Source organism: Crocodylus siamensis, chromosome 4, assembly GCF_052110815.1.
Source record: "Crocodylus siamensis isolate JL-2025a chromosome 4, ASM5211081v1, whole genome shotgun sequence".
NCBI lineage: Eukaryota > Metazoa > Chordata > Crocodylia > Crocodylidae > Crocodylus > Crocodylus siamensis.
The window spans coordinates 123,256,022-123,276,106 of NC_143398.1; the positions used below are offsets into that span (position 1 = coordinate 123,256,022).

The 20,085-nt window shown below is 46.7% G+C and overlaps 1 protein-coding gene across 15 annotated transcripts in view; it reads left to right on the top strand.

Moving 5' to 3' along the window:
- Positions 1–20,085, top strand: part of ST8SIA1 (ST8 alpha-N-acetyl-neuraminide alpha-2,8-sialyltransferase 1) — a 325,545-nt gene that overhangs the window by 121,260 nt on the left and 184,200 nt on the right. For all 15 annotated transcript variants that reach the window (XR_016441877.1, XR_016441878.1, XR_016441879.1 and 12 more), the window contains one exon: positions 6,588–6,697. Coding sequence is in view for 12 of the 15 variants with exons in the window: in XM_090043631.1 (XP_089899757.1) it covers positions 6,588–6,697 (110 nt within the window). In the remaining 3 variants the exon portion in view is untranslated. The remainder of the gene's footprint in view (positions 1–6,587; positions 6,698–20,085) is intronic.

The window sequence follows — 20,085 nt, forward strand, 5'->3', positions numbered from 1 at the left end:
AGTTGAAAGAACTTTCTCCTATGTTTCATAGTTTCATAGTTTCTAGAGTCAGAAGGGACCTGAGTAGATCATCTAGTCTGACCCCCTGCCATGGCAGGAAAGAGTACTGGGGGTCAAATGTCCCCAGCAAGATGTTCATCTAGCCTCTTCTTAAAAACCCCCAGGGTAGGAGCCTGCACCACTTCTCTTGGAAGTTGGTTCCAGATCCTAGCCGCCCTGACTGTGAAGCAGCGCCTCCTGATATCCAGCCTAAATCTACCCTCTGTCAGCTTGTGACCGTTATTCCTGGTCACTCCTGGCGGTGCTTGGGGGAACAGTGACTCCCCCAATGCCTGCTGATCCCCCCTGACTAGTTTATAACAGGCCACTAGATCCCCCCTCAGCCTTCTCTTTTGGCGACTGAACAGGTTCAGGTCCCTCAGCCTCTCCTCATAGGGCCTGCCCTGCTGTCCCCTGATCATGCGAGTGGCCCTCCTCTGGACCCTCTCCATGCTGTCCACATCTCTCTTGAAGTGCGGCGCCCAGAACTGGACGCAGTACTCCAGCTGCGGCCTGACCAGTGCCGCATAGAGGGGGAGTATCACCTCCTTGGACCTGCTTGAGATGCATCTGTGGATGCATGACAAGGTATGGTTGGCCTTCCTGACTGCCTCCCCACACTGCCGGCCCATGTTCATCTTGGCATTAATGATGACTCCAAGATCCTTTTCCACCTCTGTGCTGACAAGAAGGAAGTTCCCCAACCTGTAGGTATGGTGCCAGTTGTTCCTCCCCAGGTGCATCACTTTGCACTTGTCTGTATTGAATCCCATCCTAGTCTTGTCCGCCCACCCTTGTAACCTGTCTAGGTCCAATTGTAGTCTGTTGCTTCCTTCTAGCGTGCCCACATCCCCCCCATCTTAGTGTCATCAGCAAATTTGAACAGGGTGCTTTTCACCCCCTCGTGCAGGCCCGAGGATCGAGCCCTGCGGAACCCCACTGCCCACATCCTTCCAGGTTGAGTAGGACCCATCCACTACCACTCTCTGGGTGCGGCTCTCCAGCCAGTTGGCGACCCATTTGACTTTCTGGGTGTCGACACCGCAGTCCCCCAATTTCTTGATGAGAACGGGGTGAGAGACAGGGTCGAAAGCCTTCCGGAAGTCCAGGAAGACTATGTCCACTGCTACCCCTGCATCTAATGATTTGGTGATCTAATCGTAAAAGGCCACCAGGTTGGTCTGACAGGACCTGCCACTGATGAACCCGTGTTGGTTGCCCCTAAGCATGCAGTCCCCAGCTGGCCCCTTGTGGATGTGTGCCAGAATAATTTTCTCAAACAGCTTGCCTAGGATTGAGGTAAGACTAACTGGCCTATAATTTCCCGGGTCCTTCTTCTTCCCCTTTTTGAAGATAGGAACGATGTTGGCCCTCTTCCAGTCCTCCGGCACCACACCAGAGCACCACGAGTGCTTGTAAAGCTGTGCCAGGGGTCCTGCAATGACCTCGGCCAATTCCTTTAGAACTCTAGGGTGGAGATCATCTGGACCAGCTGACTTGAATACGTCCAGTCCCTCCAGAAGTTCCCCAACTAGTTCCTCACTAACCCTTGGCCCAAGTATGCCTCCCCTGGGGCCCAGCAGGGAGGTGACTGTTCTGGTCTCTACTTAGGAAGACAGAGGCAAAGAAATCATTAAACATGTTAGCTTTGTCATCTGGTGTGATGACCAAATTTCCCAACATGTCCTGCAGGGGCCCCACATTACCCAGAACCTTCTTTTTACCCCCTATGTATTTAAAGAAGGACTTTTTATTGTCCTTAATCTGGGAAGCTAGCCCTAATTCCATCTCTGCCTTGGCTTTCCTGACTGCCCCCCTACATCTCTGAGCAACTGCAGTATAGTCGTCCCTGGTAATGTCCCCTTCTTTCCATTGGGTGTATGCCACCCTTTTTGGCAAGGAGACATTCTCTGATGCTCTTGGTGAGCCATGGAGTGTGCCCTCTTGCTCCCTTTGATCCTTGTTGGGATTACCTTCCTTTGGGCTTGGAGGATCGTCTCCTTAAGGAGCGACCACTCTCCTTGGACACCTCGCTCCCCTCCCTTCTGGGACCTCAGTGCTTCCCCAACTCTCCTCCTTAGCTCATTGAAATTTGCCCTCCTGAAATCTAGGGCTGCTGCCTTACTGCAGGCCTTTGCCACCTTGCGCTGGATGGTGAATTCCAGCAGGCGATGATCACTGTTGCCCAGGTGGTCGAGCACCCGCAACCCCCTCACCAGGTTGTCACCCGTGGCCAGCACTAGGTCCACAAGGCGTCTCCCCTGGTGGGGGTGTGCACCTCCTGAGTTAGATGGAGGTTCTGCACACTGTCTAAGAACCTATGTGAGTGGTCAGACCTGGCTGACTGCTCTTCCCAGCAGATGTCTGGGAAGTTCAGGTCCCCCATGACTACCACATCCTTAGACTTCAATACCTTAGTGAGCTGACCTAAGAATTCTTGGTCAAGCTCTTCCCCCTGGTTGGGAGGGCTGTAGTAGGCCCCCACCATTAAGTCTCTTTCCCCTCGACTGCCTTGTACTTTAACCTAAAGCACTTCAGAGTGCCCTTCCTTCAACTCCTTGCTAATTAACGAGGATGTGTATTCCTCCTTGATATAGAGTGCCACGCCCCCACCTCTCCTTCCTATCCTGTCCCTCCGGTACAGCCTATAGCCTTCGACATTCACTGCCCAGTCATGCGTTGAGTCCCACCACGTTTCAATGATCCCCATTATGTCCGGGCTGGTGTCAGCTTAACGAGAGAGAAAAAATATTAATGGGATAAAGTGGATTAAGGCATCACCTGTGGTAGTGAAGACATGATCAGAAATTCATGGGAATACAGTAAAATCCTTGCTATTCAGCATTCTTCCATCTAGAATACTCCATTAACTGGCACCACGCTGCTGCCGCTGCCACCATCCATCATCCCGTGCTGCTGCCGCGTGCAGGCCTCCCCACCTGTCACCTTGCTATTTTTGGATAACCAGCATTTTTATGTAACTGTTACCCGGCATTCCCCACTCATGCCAGATAATGGAGCTTTTACTGTATTTAGAACCACTCTAGATGTTGCAAGACCTGCAATAAAGTAGCAAGAGATGTCATGGTTGCATCTTATATAATACTAATAATTGAAATAGTGAAGCCTCCTCCAATCCTGTAGATTGCTACTTGGAGGCTGACCCTGGACCTTCATGAATCTACTAAGAATGCGGAGCATTCACTGAAGCAGGGCTGTCCAGTGGGTGGCCCACTAAGCGTTATCTCATGGGCCACAGGCTTCCACTGCTTTTACCTCCTCAGCTCCTATGCCTTCCCTTCATGGGTCTGCCACTGCTTCCCAACCCATTGCTTCCTGCTTCCATCTTCTGTGTCCGCCACCGCTGCTGCTACTGTTGGCACCTCCCCTCCTTGACTGCCAAGGTCTCAGGGCTCTCCTTCCTTCCTCCATCTCCCATTTCCTGATCCTGGATAGCCCTGCACTGAAGTAATGGGAACTCCAGTCAATATGCCCTGTTGTTTGTGCTAATCTTTCATCCAGCAACAAAGGGAGGTAAAACATTTAATCATTAGAAAAGCACAATTGTAGAAATACAACATTTGGGTTGGGGAAAGTGTCGTGTTTAAAACTACTGGGATGGTTTTACTAAATTACTTGGTACAGTGTCCAAATACCTTGTAATCAGGGGAGACATTGCCCAGTAGGGAGCAGTGGGAGCTGTTTGAAAGCAGGAGCAGCAAAAGGATGACAGGAATCTGATATATTTCTGTGGAAGAAAGACCATTCCATAGGGTGGGACAGAGTTACAACTTGTTCCTTACAGTAGTTGCAGCTGAAGGATGAACAGAAACAGTCTGGAAGCAGGAGGATGGTGTGAAAGATCTGCAAGAATTCTGCTGTACTTCCCTGCATGAAACTGCCCATCAAGACCGGTTGAGCCCAGTTGTTTCCATTTTCAGTGATAACTTAAAACAGTTATTCCTACAGCATATTGTGGCTTTTAGCAGCCCAACGGAGGAAATACTCAACACATGAGTGTTTAGGGGAACTTGATGTGGGTGAATCTAATGTGTGGAGTGCTTACAAGTGCTAATCTCCAAGCTTTTGGCATGCAGAACATTTTACCACACTCCATACCCCTCACAGAGTTTTCAGTGGAGTTTATTATGCTACTGCTAACTAGATTCCAAACTGACAGTGTCCTCTTCCTTTGGCATCAGAAATGCAAGCCCTTTAGTCTGTTTCTTGTAAGAGATGGGAAGTAAAATTGCCTTTGCACAGAGACAGAGAAGCCACATTTTTCATGCTTGTTTGTGTGATTTGTGTATGGACAGGTGGTCTTTTTGTACAAAAAGGCAGAAAGGAGAGCACCTCTAAAGCCTCTACAAATTGGAATATAATACAGACCTATAGCATAAACAGTTTTTGAAGGGAAGTCATGTGTAAGATGAGAAATAAAGGTCTTTTATGGAGCTTCCTAAACAATTGTTCATTAAGTTAAAGAACAGCCTGACTACCAAAAAGCAGCAGGGACACTTAATCTTCAGCTCTTCACAAACACTGCTACTACTGTGGCACTGGATTTAGGTGTTTGTATAATGCCTTCACAAGGTTTGATTTAAATGAGGCTTTTTGTTAAATAGCATAAGGCAAAACAGTGGCACACAGCTGCTGTGCAGGATCTGAGGTGCGTTCAGAATCCTGTAAGCACACTCAGAGTAGGGTGGGATTTTGTTTTAGTGAACGCAACAGCCTGCTCCCCACAAGATGTGATTGACCTTTTCCACAGGCTGCTTTAGTGGGCTTTGCTTCCTCCATGCCCTTCACCACTCACTTTGGAATGCCTTGGATTCATTGCAGCTTCTGACTTTACACAGTTGTCCTTCTTGGGTCTTGCATATGGCACTTCATTTTCAAATAAAAGATACTTCACAATAGTAAACAACAGTGTTGCTTTGGAACACAAAAGTGCTTACCTTTAAGCACAGTGCAGCAGTTCATTTCTGTGACACCCAAGAAAGTCTGTAATCTAAACATTTAGTAATTCTTAAATTTTCACTGTGATGTGGCATCAGTAAATATTAGGCATAGTAGTTATGTGACATAGTTTTGCACAACACTTACACAAAACAGTTAATGACTGCTATATATTTTGCCTACACGTGGTCAGAGACCTACCATTATATAATGAACTGGTTTGTGTAAGGGCTTTGCAATACCTTGAATAAGAAAGACACTGCTATTTATAAAACTGATTTCTCTTCCAAATTTGTATCCTTGTTTGTTTGTTTTTTTAACGAGCCTGTGAGTTGTCATTTGCTCAGGGTCACCACAGCACATTCAGAATTTGGGCTGAAACTGTTCAGTCCGATGCCTGGGAGTGCAGTATTCTGTTGTGCCTGGTATGTGTATAGAGACAGAGAACATTGCATAATATTATGCTGTTTTTAGGCTACAATACTTAGGCAAGAAGAAGTGCTACTTCCTTTTTGATTTATCCTGTGGCCTTCCAGCCTTGTGATGCCACATTGTCTTGGGGTTGTGCAGTATCTTCTTTCTTTACCTCAGAGTGAGATCCTGACAAGTTATCACAGTACAGTTTTCCCATGAGGAGAATATTAACCTCAGTAATCTGGATAAATTCCATTAATGGTAATTGTATCCCTACCTACTTCAAATCTCCATGCATTTTCATTTGGATACTTTATTTTTCACCTCCCTGTACTAGACAGATGTATTATGCTGTTTAAATTACTGTTGCACTCTATCCTGAATGGATTCTAGGGCACTCTGATCTATAATTATGGATCCTTTTGGGTGAAAGGGACTATGTAAATACAATCTAATATTATCCTGCATTGGTGCAGTGTTAATCTACATGATACTTTGACCTTCCATTTGATGCTCTGTTAGCATGTCAAAATTGAATTTAAATCAGTGTTAAGGATTTTTTTTACAGCTTTAATTAAACCAGGACAGAAGGGCTCTGGGGGTTTAGGGAACTATAGTCATTTCTTAAATATAGTTTTTGTAGCCACACAATAATCAATGCCAGAATTTGAACCGGGAACAGAACTCAGATCTGATTTCCAGTCCTTGGTCTAACCATCCTTCTTTGCTTCTTCTTTGTTTATTGCCCCATCATTTCTCCCAGCTGTCTCTTGTGTATAAGTTGATGAAGGTGACTTGCATGTTCTTTTGTGTAAAGTGGTAATGTTTTCTTTTCTTCTGTTTTCTTCTGCTTTGCCCAAGTCATTTGAATGGAAGGTACATTCCCAATGCACAGTTTTTTGCCTCTGTATACCAGGAATTTAAAACTTTGAAGTCTTCCTTTATTAAAAAAAATCTGAGTGATCCCAGTCTCTCAAGCGTCCTCATTTTGGTTTTGAAAGTGGGGCTAGAAACAGGGCTTCTTATGCCTTGGAACTAATCCCTACGCTTCTTCCTTTTCCCCTGTTTCTTTTCTGCCTTCTCCCAATTCCCCCACATTCCTCGGTGGTTGCTGCTACAAACAAAAATTGTACGTGTTCTTGCCTGTAAAAAACCATCTTATTTTCTGTTGCTAGGCTACCCCATTCCAGTTGCCATTGAAGAAATGCTCCGTGGTGGGAAATGGTGGGATCCTGAAAAAGAGCGGCTGTGGGAGACAAATAGATCAAGCAGATTTTGTCATGCGGTAAGACTGAAAACCACCCTGCAGCATCATCTCCTCCTCCCGGTGCAAAGTCTGTGACCTTTCAAAGCTATTTGTTTGTGATTAATCAATGCCTTTCTTCTTCCCAGGGTGATTTATACAAGTGATTTGGCTGGCATGGGGTGGGGTGGGGTGGGGTAAGGTGGGGCAGGGAGGGAGGGAGACTGGCAGTAGTTGCAGACTTGTATGCTCTCCCTGGCAATGCAGGAGCTTGTATCTCTGGGAAACATGTAAACAGATGAATAGGACATGTAAACTGATGTGCTGGACATCAGTCTGCAAACACAATAGCTGTGAGAAGGAAGTGAAAGCTGCCTTGTTTGTTTGCTTCCTACTTATGCTGTGTTAGACAGGGTACAATCTTGCCAGGTGCAGAGTATCACCTATAAAGTCTAAATACCAGAATTCTTGCAGGCCATTGAAATTAACATGAGCAGGTAGCACTTGACAAGAAGAAATACTTAAAATGAGTTATAAAAACCTAATGTCTCCTTCTGTGATTTTTTTTCTCCCAAAGATTCTATTCTGACCACCTGAGACTGGAGTAAAGTTGTTCTGTGACAAAGTTTTCTTTCAACAACTTGCTTCCCCTTTTCAACAACTTGCTCGCCTTTCTGAAGCCATGAGAATCTGTCAAGTAGGAGGTTGTGCCATATAGTGCTTTCTTGATTGAATTTGGCACTTTCTAAATCTGCACTGTATAATGGAAGAAAGAAAGAAATTAATTCCTTTTTGTTAAACATGAACCAGAAAAACTGTGGGGGAGAAGGGCGGAGGAACACTACTCCATTTCTCATCTCGATGGGAGTTTCTCAGGGCTTTGAAATGAATGCATAATTAACTCCTACTTTTGAAAGTCCCCTTATCAGAATTTGATAGCTTATTATAAAACTGCACTGATTTGTACAAATGGTGCATTCCTACCATAATTTTAGGAGACTAAAATACCTTCCATAAAGCAACAGAGAAGTATAATGAGCTACAGATAAAGGAAACATATACCTGAAATATACACAGAAGAAAAACACCAGGCACAGGAGAGAGGGAGAGACTCAGTGGATTCATGCCTCTTAAAGCACTTCAGTTTTGCCTTTGCACTTAAACACCATTACTCTGGTAGGCTCTGTATTCATTTTGCTTGCTGCACTGCTTAGGTATTTGTAACTGATGTAAATCATAGTAGTTACAAAGACAACAAACATTTTATGAGAAGCCAGATTGATCAGGAAAATAATTTTCTTCCCAGAAAGGGCAGGCTGGCAGTAGCCTATTCAAAGTCTGTTATGGGTTGGAAATAAGTGATAGGGAAACACCTACAAAATCTCAAGAGCTGATTACAGGCAGTATTTGTTTTAGTCATACACATACTTTGGGGGAAATGTTTCAGATCACTTAAATGTAAGGGACATTACAGGGATGAAAAAATCTTTTGATTAGCAGTTGGAATAAAGGAGAAGATTGAGTAGGCCTTTTCCATCTCTAATTCTATGGCTGTTTGTGTAAAAAAGCACCCCATGAAGATGGCTTTAAACATTACATACATCCCCTTCAATTCACTAATAACATCCTTTAAAATATCTCTTCAAAACTGAATATTATCTCAGTTTTGGAAATAGTGTTGATTTCTTTTGTTCAGATTGTTCTAGATGTCATTTAAATGTGTTCAGGTGCTATTCCCTGCCTCGAAGCTGACATCACAAGATTACAGCAATATTTTTTGATATGTTGGAATTGCTGAAGCTTGTTAGTTACACAGACAAATACAAAAGGGGTGGGTCTAAACATTCTCCGTTGCTGAGCACATACTCCTCCACTACACTTATATGAAGCTCATAGTAGAACCCTGGTTCTCAGTCTCTAGCCTAAGGCATGGTACGTCACATCTAAAACTCAAAAGTACGTGGAGTGCAGCCAGCATCATTTCTACCCCAAGTAGTTGTAAAGGGATCTTCTGATGCCACACTGGGAACCAATCTTTCTATGCCTTCTGGGGCCAGCAATTCCTTTACATGAAGGGAAAATATTAGTGCCCCTTCCCTTTTTAAATAAAGAATAAGAAAAGGTCTTAAAAATAAAATCTATACAATTTGTTTGTGTGTTTTGAGAGACTGAAAGAAGAAACTTGACCTGAAAGGGTGAGGACATTCAGTAAAATGGGGGAGAACATTTCTTTTGCTTTAGGTTATAAAAAGTTGCCTTTTGTGTTATTCCTCAGGTTCTTATTTCATAGATTTCATAGATTTCATAGACATTAGGGCTGGAAGGGACCTCGGAAGATCATAGAGTCCAGCCCCCCGCCCGAAGGGCAGGAAGTCTGTTGGGGTCTTAGGATCCCAGCAAGATAAGCATCCAATTTGCTCTTGAAGGTGTTCAGTGTAGGTGCTTGAACCACCTCCAATGGCAGGCTGTTCCAGACCCTTGGGGGCTCGGACAGTAAAGAAATTCTTCCTTATGTCCAGCCTGAAATGGTCTCGCAGTTGTTTATGACCGTTCAACCTCGTCATCCCTTGGGGCGCTCTGGTGAACAAATGTTCCCTCAGATCCTGGTGGTCACCCCGATAAACTTATAGGTGGCCATCAGATCACCCCTGAGCCTACGCTTTTCCAGGCTAAAGAGTCCCATGGCTCTCAGCCTGTCATCGTAAGATCTGTTTTCCTGACCTCTGATCATGCGCGTGGCTCTCCTCTGGACTCTCTCAAGCTTCTCCACATCCTTTTTGAATTGTGGAGCCCAAAACTGGATGCAGTACTCCAGCTGAGGCCTCATCAAGGCTGAGTAGAAGGAGAGAATGATGTCCCGGGATTTGCTCAAGAAGCATCTATGGATGCAAGCCAGCGTTTTGGTCGCTTTACTAGCCGCAGCATCGCATTGCAGGCTCATGTGCATCTTGTGGTCAATGATGACCCCCACGTCTCTTTCTTCCATAGTGCTAGCCAGCGTAGCACTGCCGAGCCTATAAGGATGCCGCAGGTTTTTCTTCCCAAGGTGAAGAACCTTGCATTTTTTGGTGTTAAACACCATCAGGTTCTTGTCCGCCCATTTGCTGAGCCTGTCCAGGTCAGCCTGGATCACCCGCCTATCTTCTGGCGTGGATGCTTTGCCCCAAAGTTTGGTGTCATCGGCGAACTTGGCCAGTCCACTCCTGACTCCAGTGTCCACATCATTAATGAAGATGTTGAACAATATGGATCCAAGGACAGAGCCTTGGGGGACCCCACTGGTCACATGACACCATGATGAGTGACTGCCATCAGTTACTACCCTCTGGGTCTGACCATGGAGCCAGTTTCCCAGCCAGTGGATCATGGTGGACCCAAGGCCACAACTGGCCAATTTCACTAAGAGGTGATCATGGGATACCAGATCGAAGGCTTTTTTGAAGTCAAGATATATGACATCAATCTCTTGTCCCTTGTCCAGGTGATAGGTCACCTGGTCATAGAAGGAAATGAGATTGGTTAAGCAAGACCTACCCGCAACAAACCCATGCTGGCTATCCTTTAGGATGTTGGCATCAGCCAGTCCATTAAGGATGGCCTCTTTAATAAACTTTTCTAAGATCTTCCCCGGGATAGAAGTCAGGCTGATGGGCCTATAGTTAGCCGGATCCACTTTCCTCCCTTTCTTGAAGATAGGCACCACGTTGGCCTTCTTCCAGTCTTCGGGCGGTACACCAGAGCACCAGGAGTTTTCAAAGATCTCGCCAGCTCCTTGAGTACTCTGGGGTGTAGATTGTCAGGGCCAGCTGACTTGAAGGTATCCAGCTTCTCAAGATGTTCCTTCATGTGGTCATCATTAATGGGGGGCAGGGAATCTCCCTCACCTGGACCTCCCTGTCCCGTAGCGGGCATGGGCGTCTCATGGGACTGGTGAAAGACCGATGCAAAGTACCCACTTAATAGGTTGGCTTTTTCCTGGGCGTCAGTTGTCAGTTTCCCCATCTGGTTCAGCAGGGGTCCAATGTTGCCCTTGCTTTTCCCCCGGCTCCCCACATATCTGAAAAAGGACTTTTTATTGTCCTTGATGCTTGAAGCTATTTGGAGTTCAGTTGCAGCCCTGGCTTTTCTGGTTTGCTCCCTGCAGGACCAGACCAGTGCAGAATAATCCTTCTTGGAGGTGAATCCTGTCCTCCATCCTTTGGGTGAATGTGAGTTGAAATCAGTGATTCTCAACCAGGGTGCCATAGATTGTTTTGAAGGTACTGCAAAGTGCTTCATAGTATAGGATTTAAGAGTACAAATAGGAATCCATAGTAACAAGAACAACCAGCTCGATTGTGGATTTTCTGAGTTCTTTGCAACAGAAGAATTGATCTATTATTTTTCCATAGTCAAAAAAAAAAGAGTGAAAGCTAAGAGCTGGCATTTTCTGAGGGGTGTCTCCAGTCTAGAAAGGTGAGAAGTGTGGCTTTAAACTAACATTGGTGACACATGGTGGTGGTGGCTTGTGTCCTAGCAGTGGAACTCATACCGCAGTTTGGGACCATTGCTTCAGAATAAGGAATCTAAATGCACATTTAAAATCACATTCTTTTTCATTAAAATAATCTAGATTTGGTATTTTTTTACCCCTGTCTATAGGGCCAGGTACAGGCATCACAGTTTTAATGGTACAAGTGTTCAGAAACTGGTGTATACCTGTAACAGAACAGAAGTTTGGTACATACAGATTGGTGTAAAAATGGCAGAACCTGATCTAAGATTCCCTGCCCAGTCCCCAACGAAAGGTAAATGTGTGTTCTGTTCAACTACACTGCTTACAGAAAACTGTGCAACATAGATTGATTCCTCCTCAGGCTTTTTGAATGTCTGTACCTAGCTTAGGACAGTTAAGACAAACTATTTAACAGAGATGTAGATTACACAGCATTGTACTTAAATAAGTTCACCACCTTTACCAAATCAGCCTGCCATTGCTAATGCACATCCATAACATTTGCCTGGTTTATTTTTATCTATCAGATATGATTTCTTGGACAAAATTCAAGCAGCACTTATTGCCTTAGATAAACTAATATTCACCAGGTCTTCTAAGGCATACTGTCAAATGGAACATGCTTTTGCGGCGCACAAAAGAAGTGGTACAAGGACACCCTAAAGGTGTCCCTAAAGAGTTTTGGCATCAACCTAGAATCATGGGAGTAAATCACTTGCAACTGTCCATCCTGGAGCTCCCAAATCCAGAATGGAGCATTGGCCTTTGAACAGCAACACACAACAAAAACAATGAAGAAATGCGTGGCCAGGAAAACAAAAATGTCCCGTATCCAGCTCTCATCACTCTCCTGTCCCTGCTGTAGCAACTTGTTCAAAGCAAAGATCAGACTTATAAGTCACCTACATACTCATGTAACCTAACCTCCACCCCCTCTTTGTTTTCTTCCCTTTCCCTTTTTTCTCCTTTTCCTTCTTTCTCCTTTTCTCTTTTCTCCTTCCCTTTTTCTTTCCCACTTCTTTTCTCTCTTCTTCCCTCCCCTTCCCCTGCTGGTTGCAGTCATCTTTGCTCATGAAGGATGTAAGTATGTATATTCACCAGTTACAGCTGCAGTTACCTACCTACCTACCTGAGCAGTAGTCTCAGCTGTAAAAAAGGGCATATTTGGTGAAGCCAACTGCTCCCTGAAGCACTTTGCATGTTAATCATATTTTTCTCAAGTGCCTGGGTGTTAGTACGAAAACATGATCGATACCATCCAGAGATTGATATGTTTGGTTACATAATTGTCTTAAGACCAAAAAGCCAGGACATCTACATAAACTTTTTGCCTCAAGAAATTCTGTTCACACCCCTGCATACATATTCCCCAACATCAAATGAGTCATGAAGTGACTGATAAGGTTTTGTTGTATAATTCAAAATGCATATTCCTCCTTAGTGTGAAGTTTCCATATCATGGTCTTTTTTGGAACATTATGGTCTGGCCCTTGACACTGTGATGATCAGCTTAAAAACTAACCCAAATGGCCAAGATGCTTCATCTGACCAGTTTGTTTCTTGCTGAGTTCTAGCTAGATGTTCAGCTTATTTCTTAACATTCCATGCACATACACTGAAAGAGAGATTTACTGATGAAGAGATTTTGATGTTTTTAAACGAGGCACCTGGGACTGGTTTATAAAAGTTAATATCTTTATTCACATATTTACATGATATATTTTATGGAGATAGAGCTATGAAAGACCGTGATTCAAACAAGCATGAATAATAAGTGCATCTGAGTCAATGAAAGTTTGATACATGTGTTTATGTCTGTTTAAATCATTGAATCATAGAACTGCAGGATTTGACGACATCTCAAGAAGTCCTCTCATCCATCTCCCTGCTCTGGGAAAAAGTCAGAAATACCTAGGCCATCCTTGACAGATATTTGTTTTACGCTTGTTAAAATATCTGGTGAAAGAGATTCCATAGGCTTCTGAGGTAGCTCCTTCTTGTGTTTCACTATGCTTAAAAGGTAATTTGGTTTCCCTAGTATCTAACCTATATCTCCTTTGTTGCTTATTAAACTATTTTCCTTTGTGGACACACATGATTTAAATGCACATGATTTAATGATCCATGAATCACTCCTCTTTTTATAATAACCTTTCTCATATTTGAAGATTGTTATCAGTCTTCTCTTGTGGAATATATATACCTAATTCTTTTGACTTTTTCACATAGATCATGGTCTCTGGACAGCTCCTGTGGATTCTTTCCAGTTTGTCTGCACTTTCTTAAGACATAGTATTCAAAATGGAAACACTACTCTAATCCAGGCCTCATGCAATATTCACCTTTCATCTCTGTAGTATCATGAAAAAGAAATATGGCATGAAGGTCTAACTTTTTCTCTGGGCATGTGTCTGACCACATGTAGCTTCCCTGTACAAAGGGCTTAAGATTCATGGTGGAGTTTTCTTACAACATGAGTTTAAGCATGATTTTGATGTCTTCCATCTAGATGTTTGCACATTTGAACTATCATATTTTATTTTAAAAAGTAGCAGATTTGTACTGTAACATCTGTGCTTGGAATTGTGTGGGAAATATGGGTGCACAATGTCAATGCTAATATCTCCTTCCCCTTGCACATAAAGTAGTTCATATATAGGCAATACAGAGTGCAGAGAAATTAATCCACTGCACTCCCTTCTCGTAAGGACACAATGCTGTTCTTAGAATGCTACAGAAGGCAGTAAGAATATTTCAAAAGGCTACAACCACACTGGAAATAAGATAGCATCTCTTGTTACGTGGCTTCAATTCATACCACAGCATATACCTTAACATATTATACCTTAACATAACATACCTTAACATATACTTTAACATACTAACCATCTCAATAGTAAAACTAGAAATTTTTACAGAAAATAAGCCCAGTTGTTCCCTGTTCCCCAAATTCCCATGTTTTACTAAGGCAGAGACATGTTCCATGCAATTTAAATCATCTAACTGGAAGAAGCACCAAGTTTTCATTGCAGGCCCGACACGCATTTCATCACTGGTATCTTAACAGTATGGAGGTGAATAGACTAATGGGGCGCATCCAGACGAGCATGCACGTGCCGGTTGCGGCATCTCAAAGCAGTTTGAAATACTGCAAGAGGCATGCTGGAAACAAAAAAATGTTCCCCATACTGCATATTTGTAGTGCGGACTCTAAATTTGATACTGGGAAATGCTGGTATTAAAAAAAAACATCTGAGGGAAAAAAGTGGCACAGGGCACACTCCTGGAGCATGCCCTGAGGTAACTGAAGGCTGGGTCCTCCAAGGAGATGCTCTGGAAACCTGGCCAGAGTGTCTCTATGGCTGCCCCGTTCCCCTGCTGCCCTAGCACACTGCCTCAGTGTGCTGTGGCAAATAGGACTGGGGCAAGGCTGCAGCCTGACCCAGGCCCAGGCCCCATCCCTGGTAAGTAGGGACATGGGGGTGTGGGGTTTGTGGGTGTGGGGGAACTGTGGAGGAGGACTGTGTGTGTGTGGGGGGGGGCTGCTCAGGAGGGGTGGGTCCCCTGAACAGCATACAGCCCCCCTTACACAGCATATAGCCCCCTGCAACAGCAGCCATTGGGCGCTCAGGGCTCACTGCTGGCAGAGCTCCCCTGTGGCACAGAACATCCCTGGCAGCCTCAAACTCAGTGCCACCTGTGCCACATGTTGCGGGCCTTGCCAGCCCTCAAGCTCTGCACCTTTATGCAGGACTGAGCCACTGTTGCTGTTGCCCAGGGTCCTGGCACCGTACACAGGGGCCATGCATCAGGTCATGCATCAGGCCAGGCTGGGTCCTCTCTCCAAGTGCCCTGTGCACTGTTGGGCTGGGCCAGCTCTGTGGAGGCAGGACCCAGCCTGGCATGATCTGGGGCCTCTGCGTGCTGTGCTGGGACCCCGGATGGCAGCAAGAGCAGCTTGGTCTTGCCCAAAGGTGCACAGCCCTGGGCTGGGCTGGGCTTGCAACATGTGGCACAGGCAGCGCTGGGTCTAAGGTGGCTGGGGCCATGCCACGTAATAGGAGCTCTGCTAGCCGCAGGCCCTGAGCACCCAACGGCTGCTGCTGCTGTTGCAGGGATGTGGGGCTGTGAGCTCTGTGTGGGTGGGCTATGCACTTTGCGGGGGGCTGGGCAGGGGACCCATCCCTCCTGAGCAATCCTCTCCACCCTCACACACTACTTCCATACCCACAACCCCCCCACAATCTAGCCACAAACCCCACACCCCCACCCATGAACCCCACACTCACAAGCCACCCACCCACTTACCCAGCCACAAACCCCAAACCCCTGCACAAGCCCCATACCCCCCACAACCCTTCCCCCAAACCCAGGCCCACCCCTGCACAAATCTCATACCCTGAACACCCAGCCCGCCACATGGGATGGGAAAGGAGCTGCAACTGCAGAGGCAACTGCCACACTGCAACCCTGCCCCATGCCTGCACCAGTGCTGGGAGATGCAGTCCCAGCCTGGGGGTGCTCCTGCTGCCAGGAGCCACTTGGGGGTGTGATGGGTTGGGAGGAGGGTTGGAGGTGGCAGCAGGGGTGTGTGTGTGAGAGAAAGAGAGATGGAGGTCAGGGGTGGGGGAGTGCTTTGGGTAGGAGAGGCTGCCAGAGCCAGGCTTAGAGCTCCCCTGCCACCCTAGAGCAGCCTGTGTAGAGGGAGACTGGCCTGGAAGGGAAGGCATTTGCCCAGCCCAGTTCCCGAGTCCTAGTCAAGGACTTCCCAAGAATGGCATGGGGATCACTGGGGCCTGGGCACAGGTACAAGGAGCAGAACAGCAAGGGCTGGCACTGTTCAGAGCCACAAAGGAGCGGGTGGAACGGCTGTATCTGGACTCATGCCTTGGTGCTGGGACGGAGCTGCTGCTAGGAGGTAGCTAGTGGTGCCAGGCAGGGTCTGTGGGTCAGGAATGTTGGGTGCTGCGGTGGGGGGAGGATGTGGGTTGAGAATGAGGGGCATGGGCAGGGGAAGGGCACTGGCATATCAGTGCTTCTCAGAACCCCACATCTTTGTGAGTGAAGGGGGCAGGGGCAGCTCTGATTTTTCTATGATAAAAAAATCAAAAGCAAATGCCAAAGTGTATAGATATTTAGAATTAATTTATTATGATGATAGAGGCACTGGTAGGCTTCAAAATTGTTTTAAAATTGTAAATATATCAATAAAACACTGCCTAGCTGATCTCTTTATATATAGTGGCATTTCATTTTAATTAAAGAACACAGATTTTGAGTATTTTAATGAGAGAATTTGTTTTTTTATCAGAGAATTTGCAATTTTTAAACAGGAAACACCAGGATCTCTGCTGGTGAGACAAGTGGCGAGACCCGGGCAGAGGAGCCTGCCCAGGGCCAGCACCAGGGACCAAGCTGGAGGGCAGACAAGGTGGCTGACCTGGCCATTTAGGGCCAGGAGGACACGCTTTGACAGTTCAAAGTGGGCCACTGCAATGAGCACATCTTCTGAATGATAGCTGCCTGGATGGCAGGGCGGGGGCACCAGAAGACGTGACAGCAGTTCTGCACGAGGGCCAGCTGTGCAGACACAGCCCACTGGCAGCTGGTCCAGAAGTGCAGGAGGCTCTACTGAAGTGCCCATACTGCAGTCCAGACAACTAAAGTCCCTTTCTGGGTTTGGCAGGAGCACAGCCATGGGGCCACATGCTGTCACAGGTGGCAACAAGTCATAGGCAGCAGCCCCTACTACCAGACTGCTGCAGTGGGAAGAGGGTGCAGGGGTCACTCTTAGAGCTGCTTCAACAGTCCAGTTTGCACAAGGGACTAATGTCCCCAGAGACCAACTGGCTGGGCCTCAGAAGCTCTTGTCTATTTGTAACACTCATACCATGGGCCCTAAGGCCCATCTGGCTAACTAGTAACCCTGTGTGGGGCTAATGAATGAGTGGTACAACTAAATTCTTGGGACAACTTAATTCTTGGGACAACTAATGAAAAAGACAGGATAGGAGTGCTGTGTGAGTCAAAGGGTCAAAACTTGAAAATAAGTGTGCCTGAAGGGGACACCAAGCAGAGCCCCCCGGGCCACACCCATCGGTCCTCAAAGGCATCTGAGGAGCCAGTGGACGTTGCCCAATAGTGCTCCATCCAGAAACGTGCTCAGACAAGTGAGAGGAAACTGGTCCCGCGTTTCTGGGCACCTTCCCAGCCAGAGCCTCCTTCCTGGTCAAGTATAGGGCCCACTTGAGCTGTGCCAGGAGGTGGTTGACCAGGAGGTCCCAGGACTTGGTGAGTCTGTGGATGGGGTGACCAAAAACAAAAAGGTGAGGGGGGAAATTCAATTAGAACCTCAGGAGTCCAGGGTCTCCCTCTGCCCGCATAAGGGGCAAGAGACCAGGGTGTCTGTGAAGCTTGCCACATACGTACCCATGGCAATGGCTCTATGGAGGAGCCACCAGCTGAGGTCCCCAGGGGCTCATGGGATGAGGGTAGAGTACAGACTCAGCCACTGGTGTGCCCCAGCCATTCCCTCGCCAAGTAGGTCTCACCATTTGGTGTCTGGGCGGGATGTGAGGGCGGCATGATGGATTGTGCAGCACAGGGGTGTGAGGAGGTGGTGGCGATGGATGTTGAAAAACTGGACTGGTCTAGTGTCCTCCAGCCAGATCAGGTGGTGAAGTGGGCAGGACCATGAGTCCAGGTGAGGTGCCAGCTTGGTCAAGGGCATTGGGAGGTAGGGCATATTTTACCTCCTGGACCAGATGACAGGTCACACATGTTGTGGGTAGACCCATGCATTGGGCCAGCACAGCGGGGTCCACCCTCTCCTTCCTATCGTAGTCCAGGAAGTCTCTGATATGGGTGACACCACCTCAGAAGCTTCTAAGGGCAAGTAGCCCTGAGCTGCTCACCAGGGCAGCTTTTTATACTGCTGCAACCAGCACAGGTGCTGGCCCCAGCCTGTAGTTCTCCCTGGCTGAAGATTTGGGAGGAGCTCGGCAGGGTCAGTTTGCCCCAGCTGGCACAATTTGCCCCACACCAAAGTGTATGTTCAGGCATGTGTGCTGAGGCACAAATTTCCAGCACAAATTTGTGCTGTTGCTATTTGAGCTGCTGCATGTGCACGTGCCTGCATGTGTGAATGCACCTATGGAGTGTGAATGCTGTTTAGTCCTATAAACACAGGTCACCCAAAGGAGAAAGCAAGAGGATGTTGGAGGAGAGTAAAACAGGCAGTGTGTCAGAGGCCCTAGCAAGCAGTCCAGCCTAGGCTAGGCTAATTGCCAAGGTGGTCATACCTGCCTGGGGGGGTTCTGACTAGCAGCCCGAGCCCAGTTTGTGAACCAGCTGGCCTCCTGATTGGCTGCTAGGGAGAGCAACCTCCCTATTTAAGTTCAACCTGCAGTCACAGACCAGCCAACAGTTTTATTCTGAAGGTTTACTCTAGGAAGCCTCTTTGATCCTACACTCCCTGATTTCCTGACTCTGTGGGCATGTCCAGACAAGGGCAGGCATTTGGTTACTTCGGGACAAGTAGCTGCGGAGCACCTTGCACATAGCAAGTTACCCTAGGGGCACTGTGCTGGCCCCAGCAGCCCTACCTGGGGCCCTGGGGGCCTCCCACAGCTGCAGCTGCAGTGATCCTGCTGGCAGCTGCAGTGATCCTGCTGGCAGCTGCAGTGCGGCTCCGGGTGGCCCTGCTCCACTTTTCAGTAGCGTGAGCTACTGTGTTTTTTTCCCCATGGCGTTTTTTGACCCCTGGATATCCAGGGTCAAAAAAACCACAGAGCATGCGTGCATGGGCAGTGCACCCTCATAGTGCAGAGAAAACTGAACTGTGTGGCATGTGGTGCTGCAGACATGTTTGTGGCACCACATACTGCACAGCTGGGCTCGTCTGGACATGCCCTGCTTGTCTATATTCTTGGACTCCAGGTTTTTGGATTTCCACTTGGATCTGGTAACTTTGTCCCTGATTCCTGACCTTTGACACAGCCTCTGTTTTGGACTCATAGAATCATAGGAGTAGGGTCGGAAGGGACCTTGTAGATCTTCAAGTCTGACCCCCTGCCTGGGCAGGAGAAAAACTGGGCCCAAATGGCTCCAGCCAGGTAGGCATCAAGCCTCTTCTTAAAGACCCCCAGGGTAGGAGTCTCATGTCTTGGTGCCCTCTGAGCTAAGTACAGGCAGTCAAAAACCCTGAGGCTGAATCAGTGCAATCTTTGCATATTAGTCTAAGCTGTGTAGATTGCACCAATAAGCAAGTGAAAAGACATTCACTTTTGATTCTGGAAATACAGCCACATGCCTATAGGCCAGTAGCCGGAGAGTGCTAGAGCATGCCTCCCTGCCTGGCTGGAGCAGACAGCTTGGTCAAGACTAGCTCACCCACCCTGCAAGGAGGGACTTGCAGGGGAGGTACAAAGCATCTTGGGATGCTGGGGGACTGAGTTAACTTGAATCTGGAGGAGATCAGGGACAAAAGTTCAATAAACTGATTTAACTTAAATTAGTTAAGTCTGATACTACATTCATTCAGGTTTATCTTAAACTGGTTTCAGCCATTTTGAAAGCAGTTTATGTGCACTGAACTTCTGTTGTGTTACTGATTTGAACTTGTTTCTGATCATTTATACTAGTTTATGTGCAATTTCTGTCCCTAGCCCTGGTGGTTTAACCACTATGCCAGATTGCCTACTCCCCAGTCTTTACACAAAGACTCTTCCTTTTTCTTTTGCTGCACCCCTTCTGAACATAAGTGGAGTCATAAAAAGCAGGGTGATATACTTGACTATACTGCCTTTTCTGAAATGAAGTCGGAGTTTGTTTCTCTGCGCGGCTTTTTCAGTGAGTGCTGCAGACAAGTGACAATGCCATGCAGTAGAAGTATTAATTGTGCATGGAGACAGGCAAACAAAGGATTTTTTGGTTT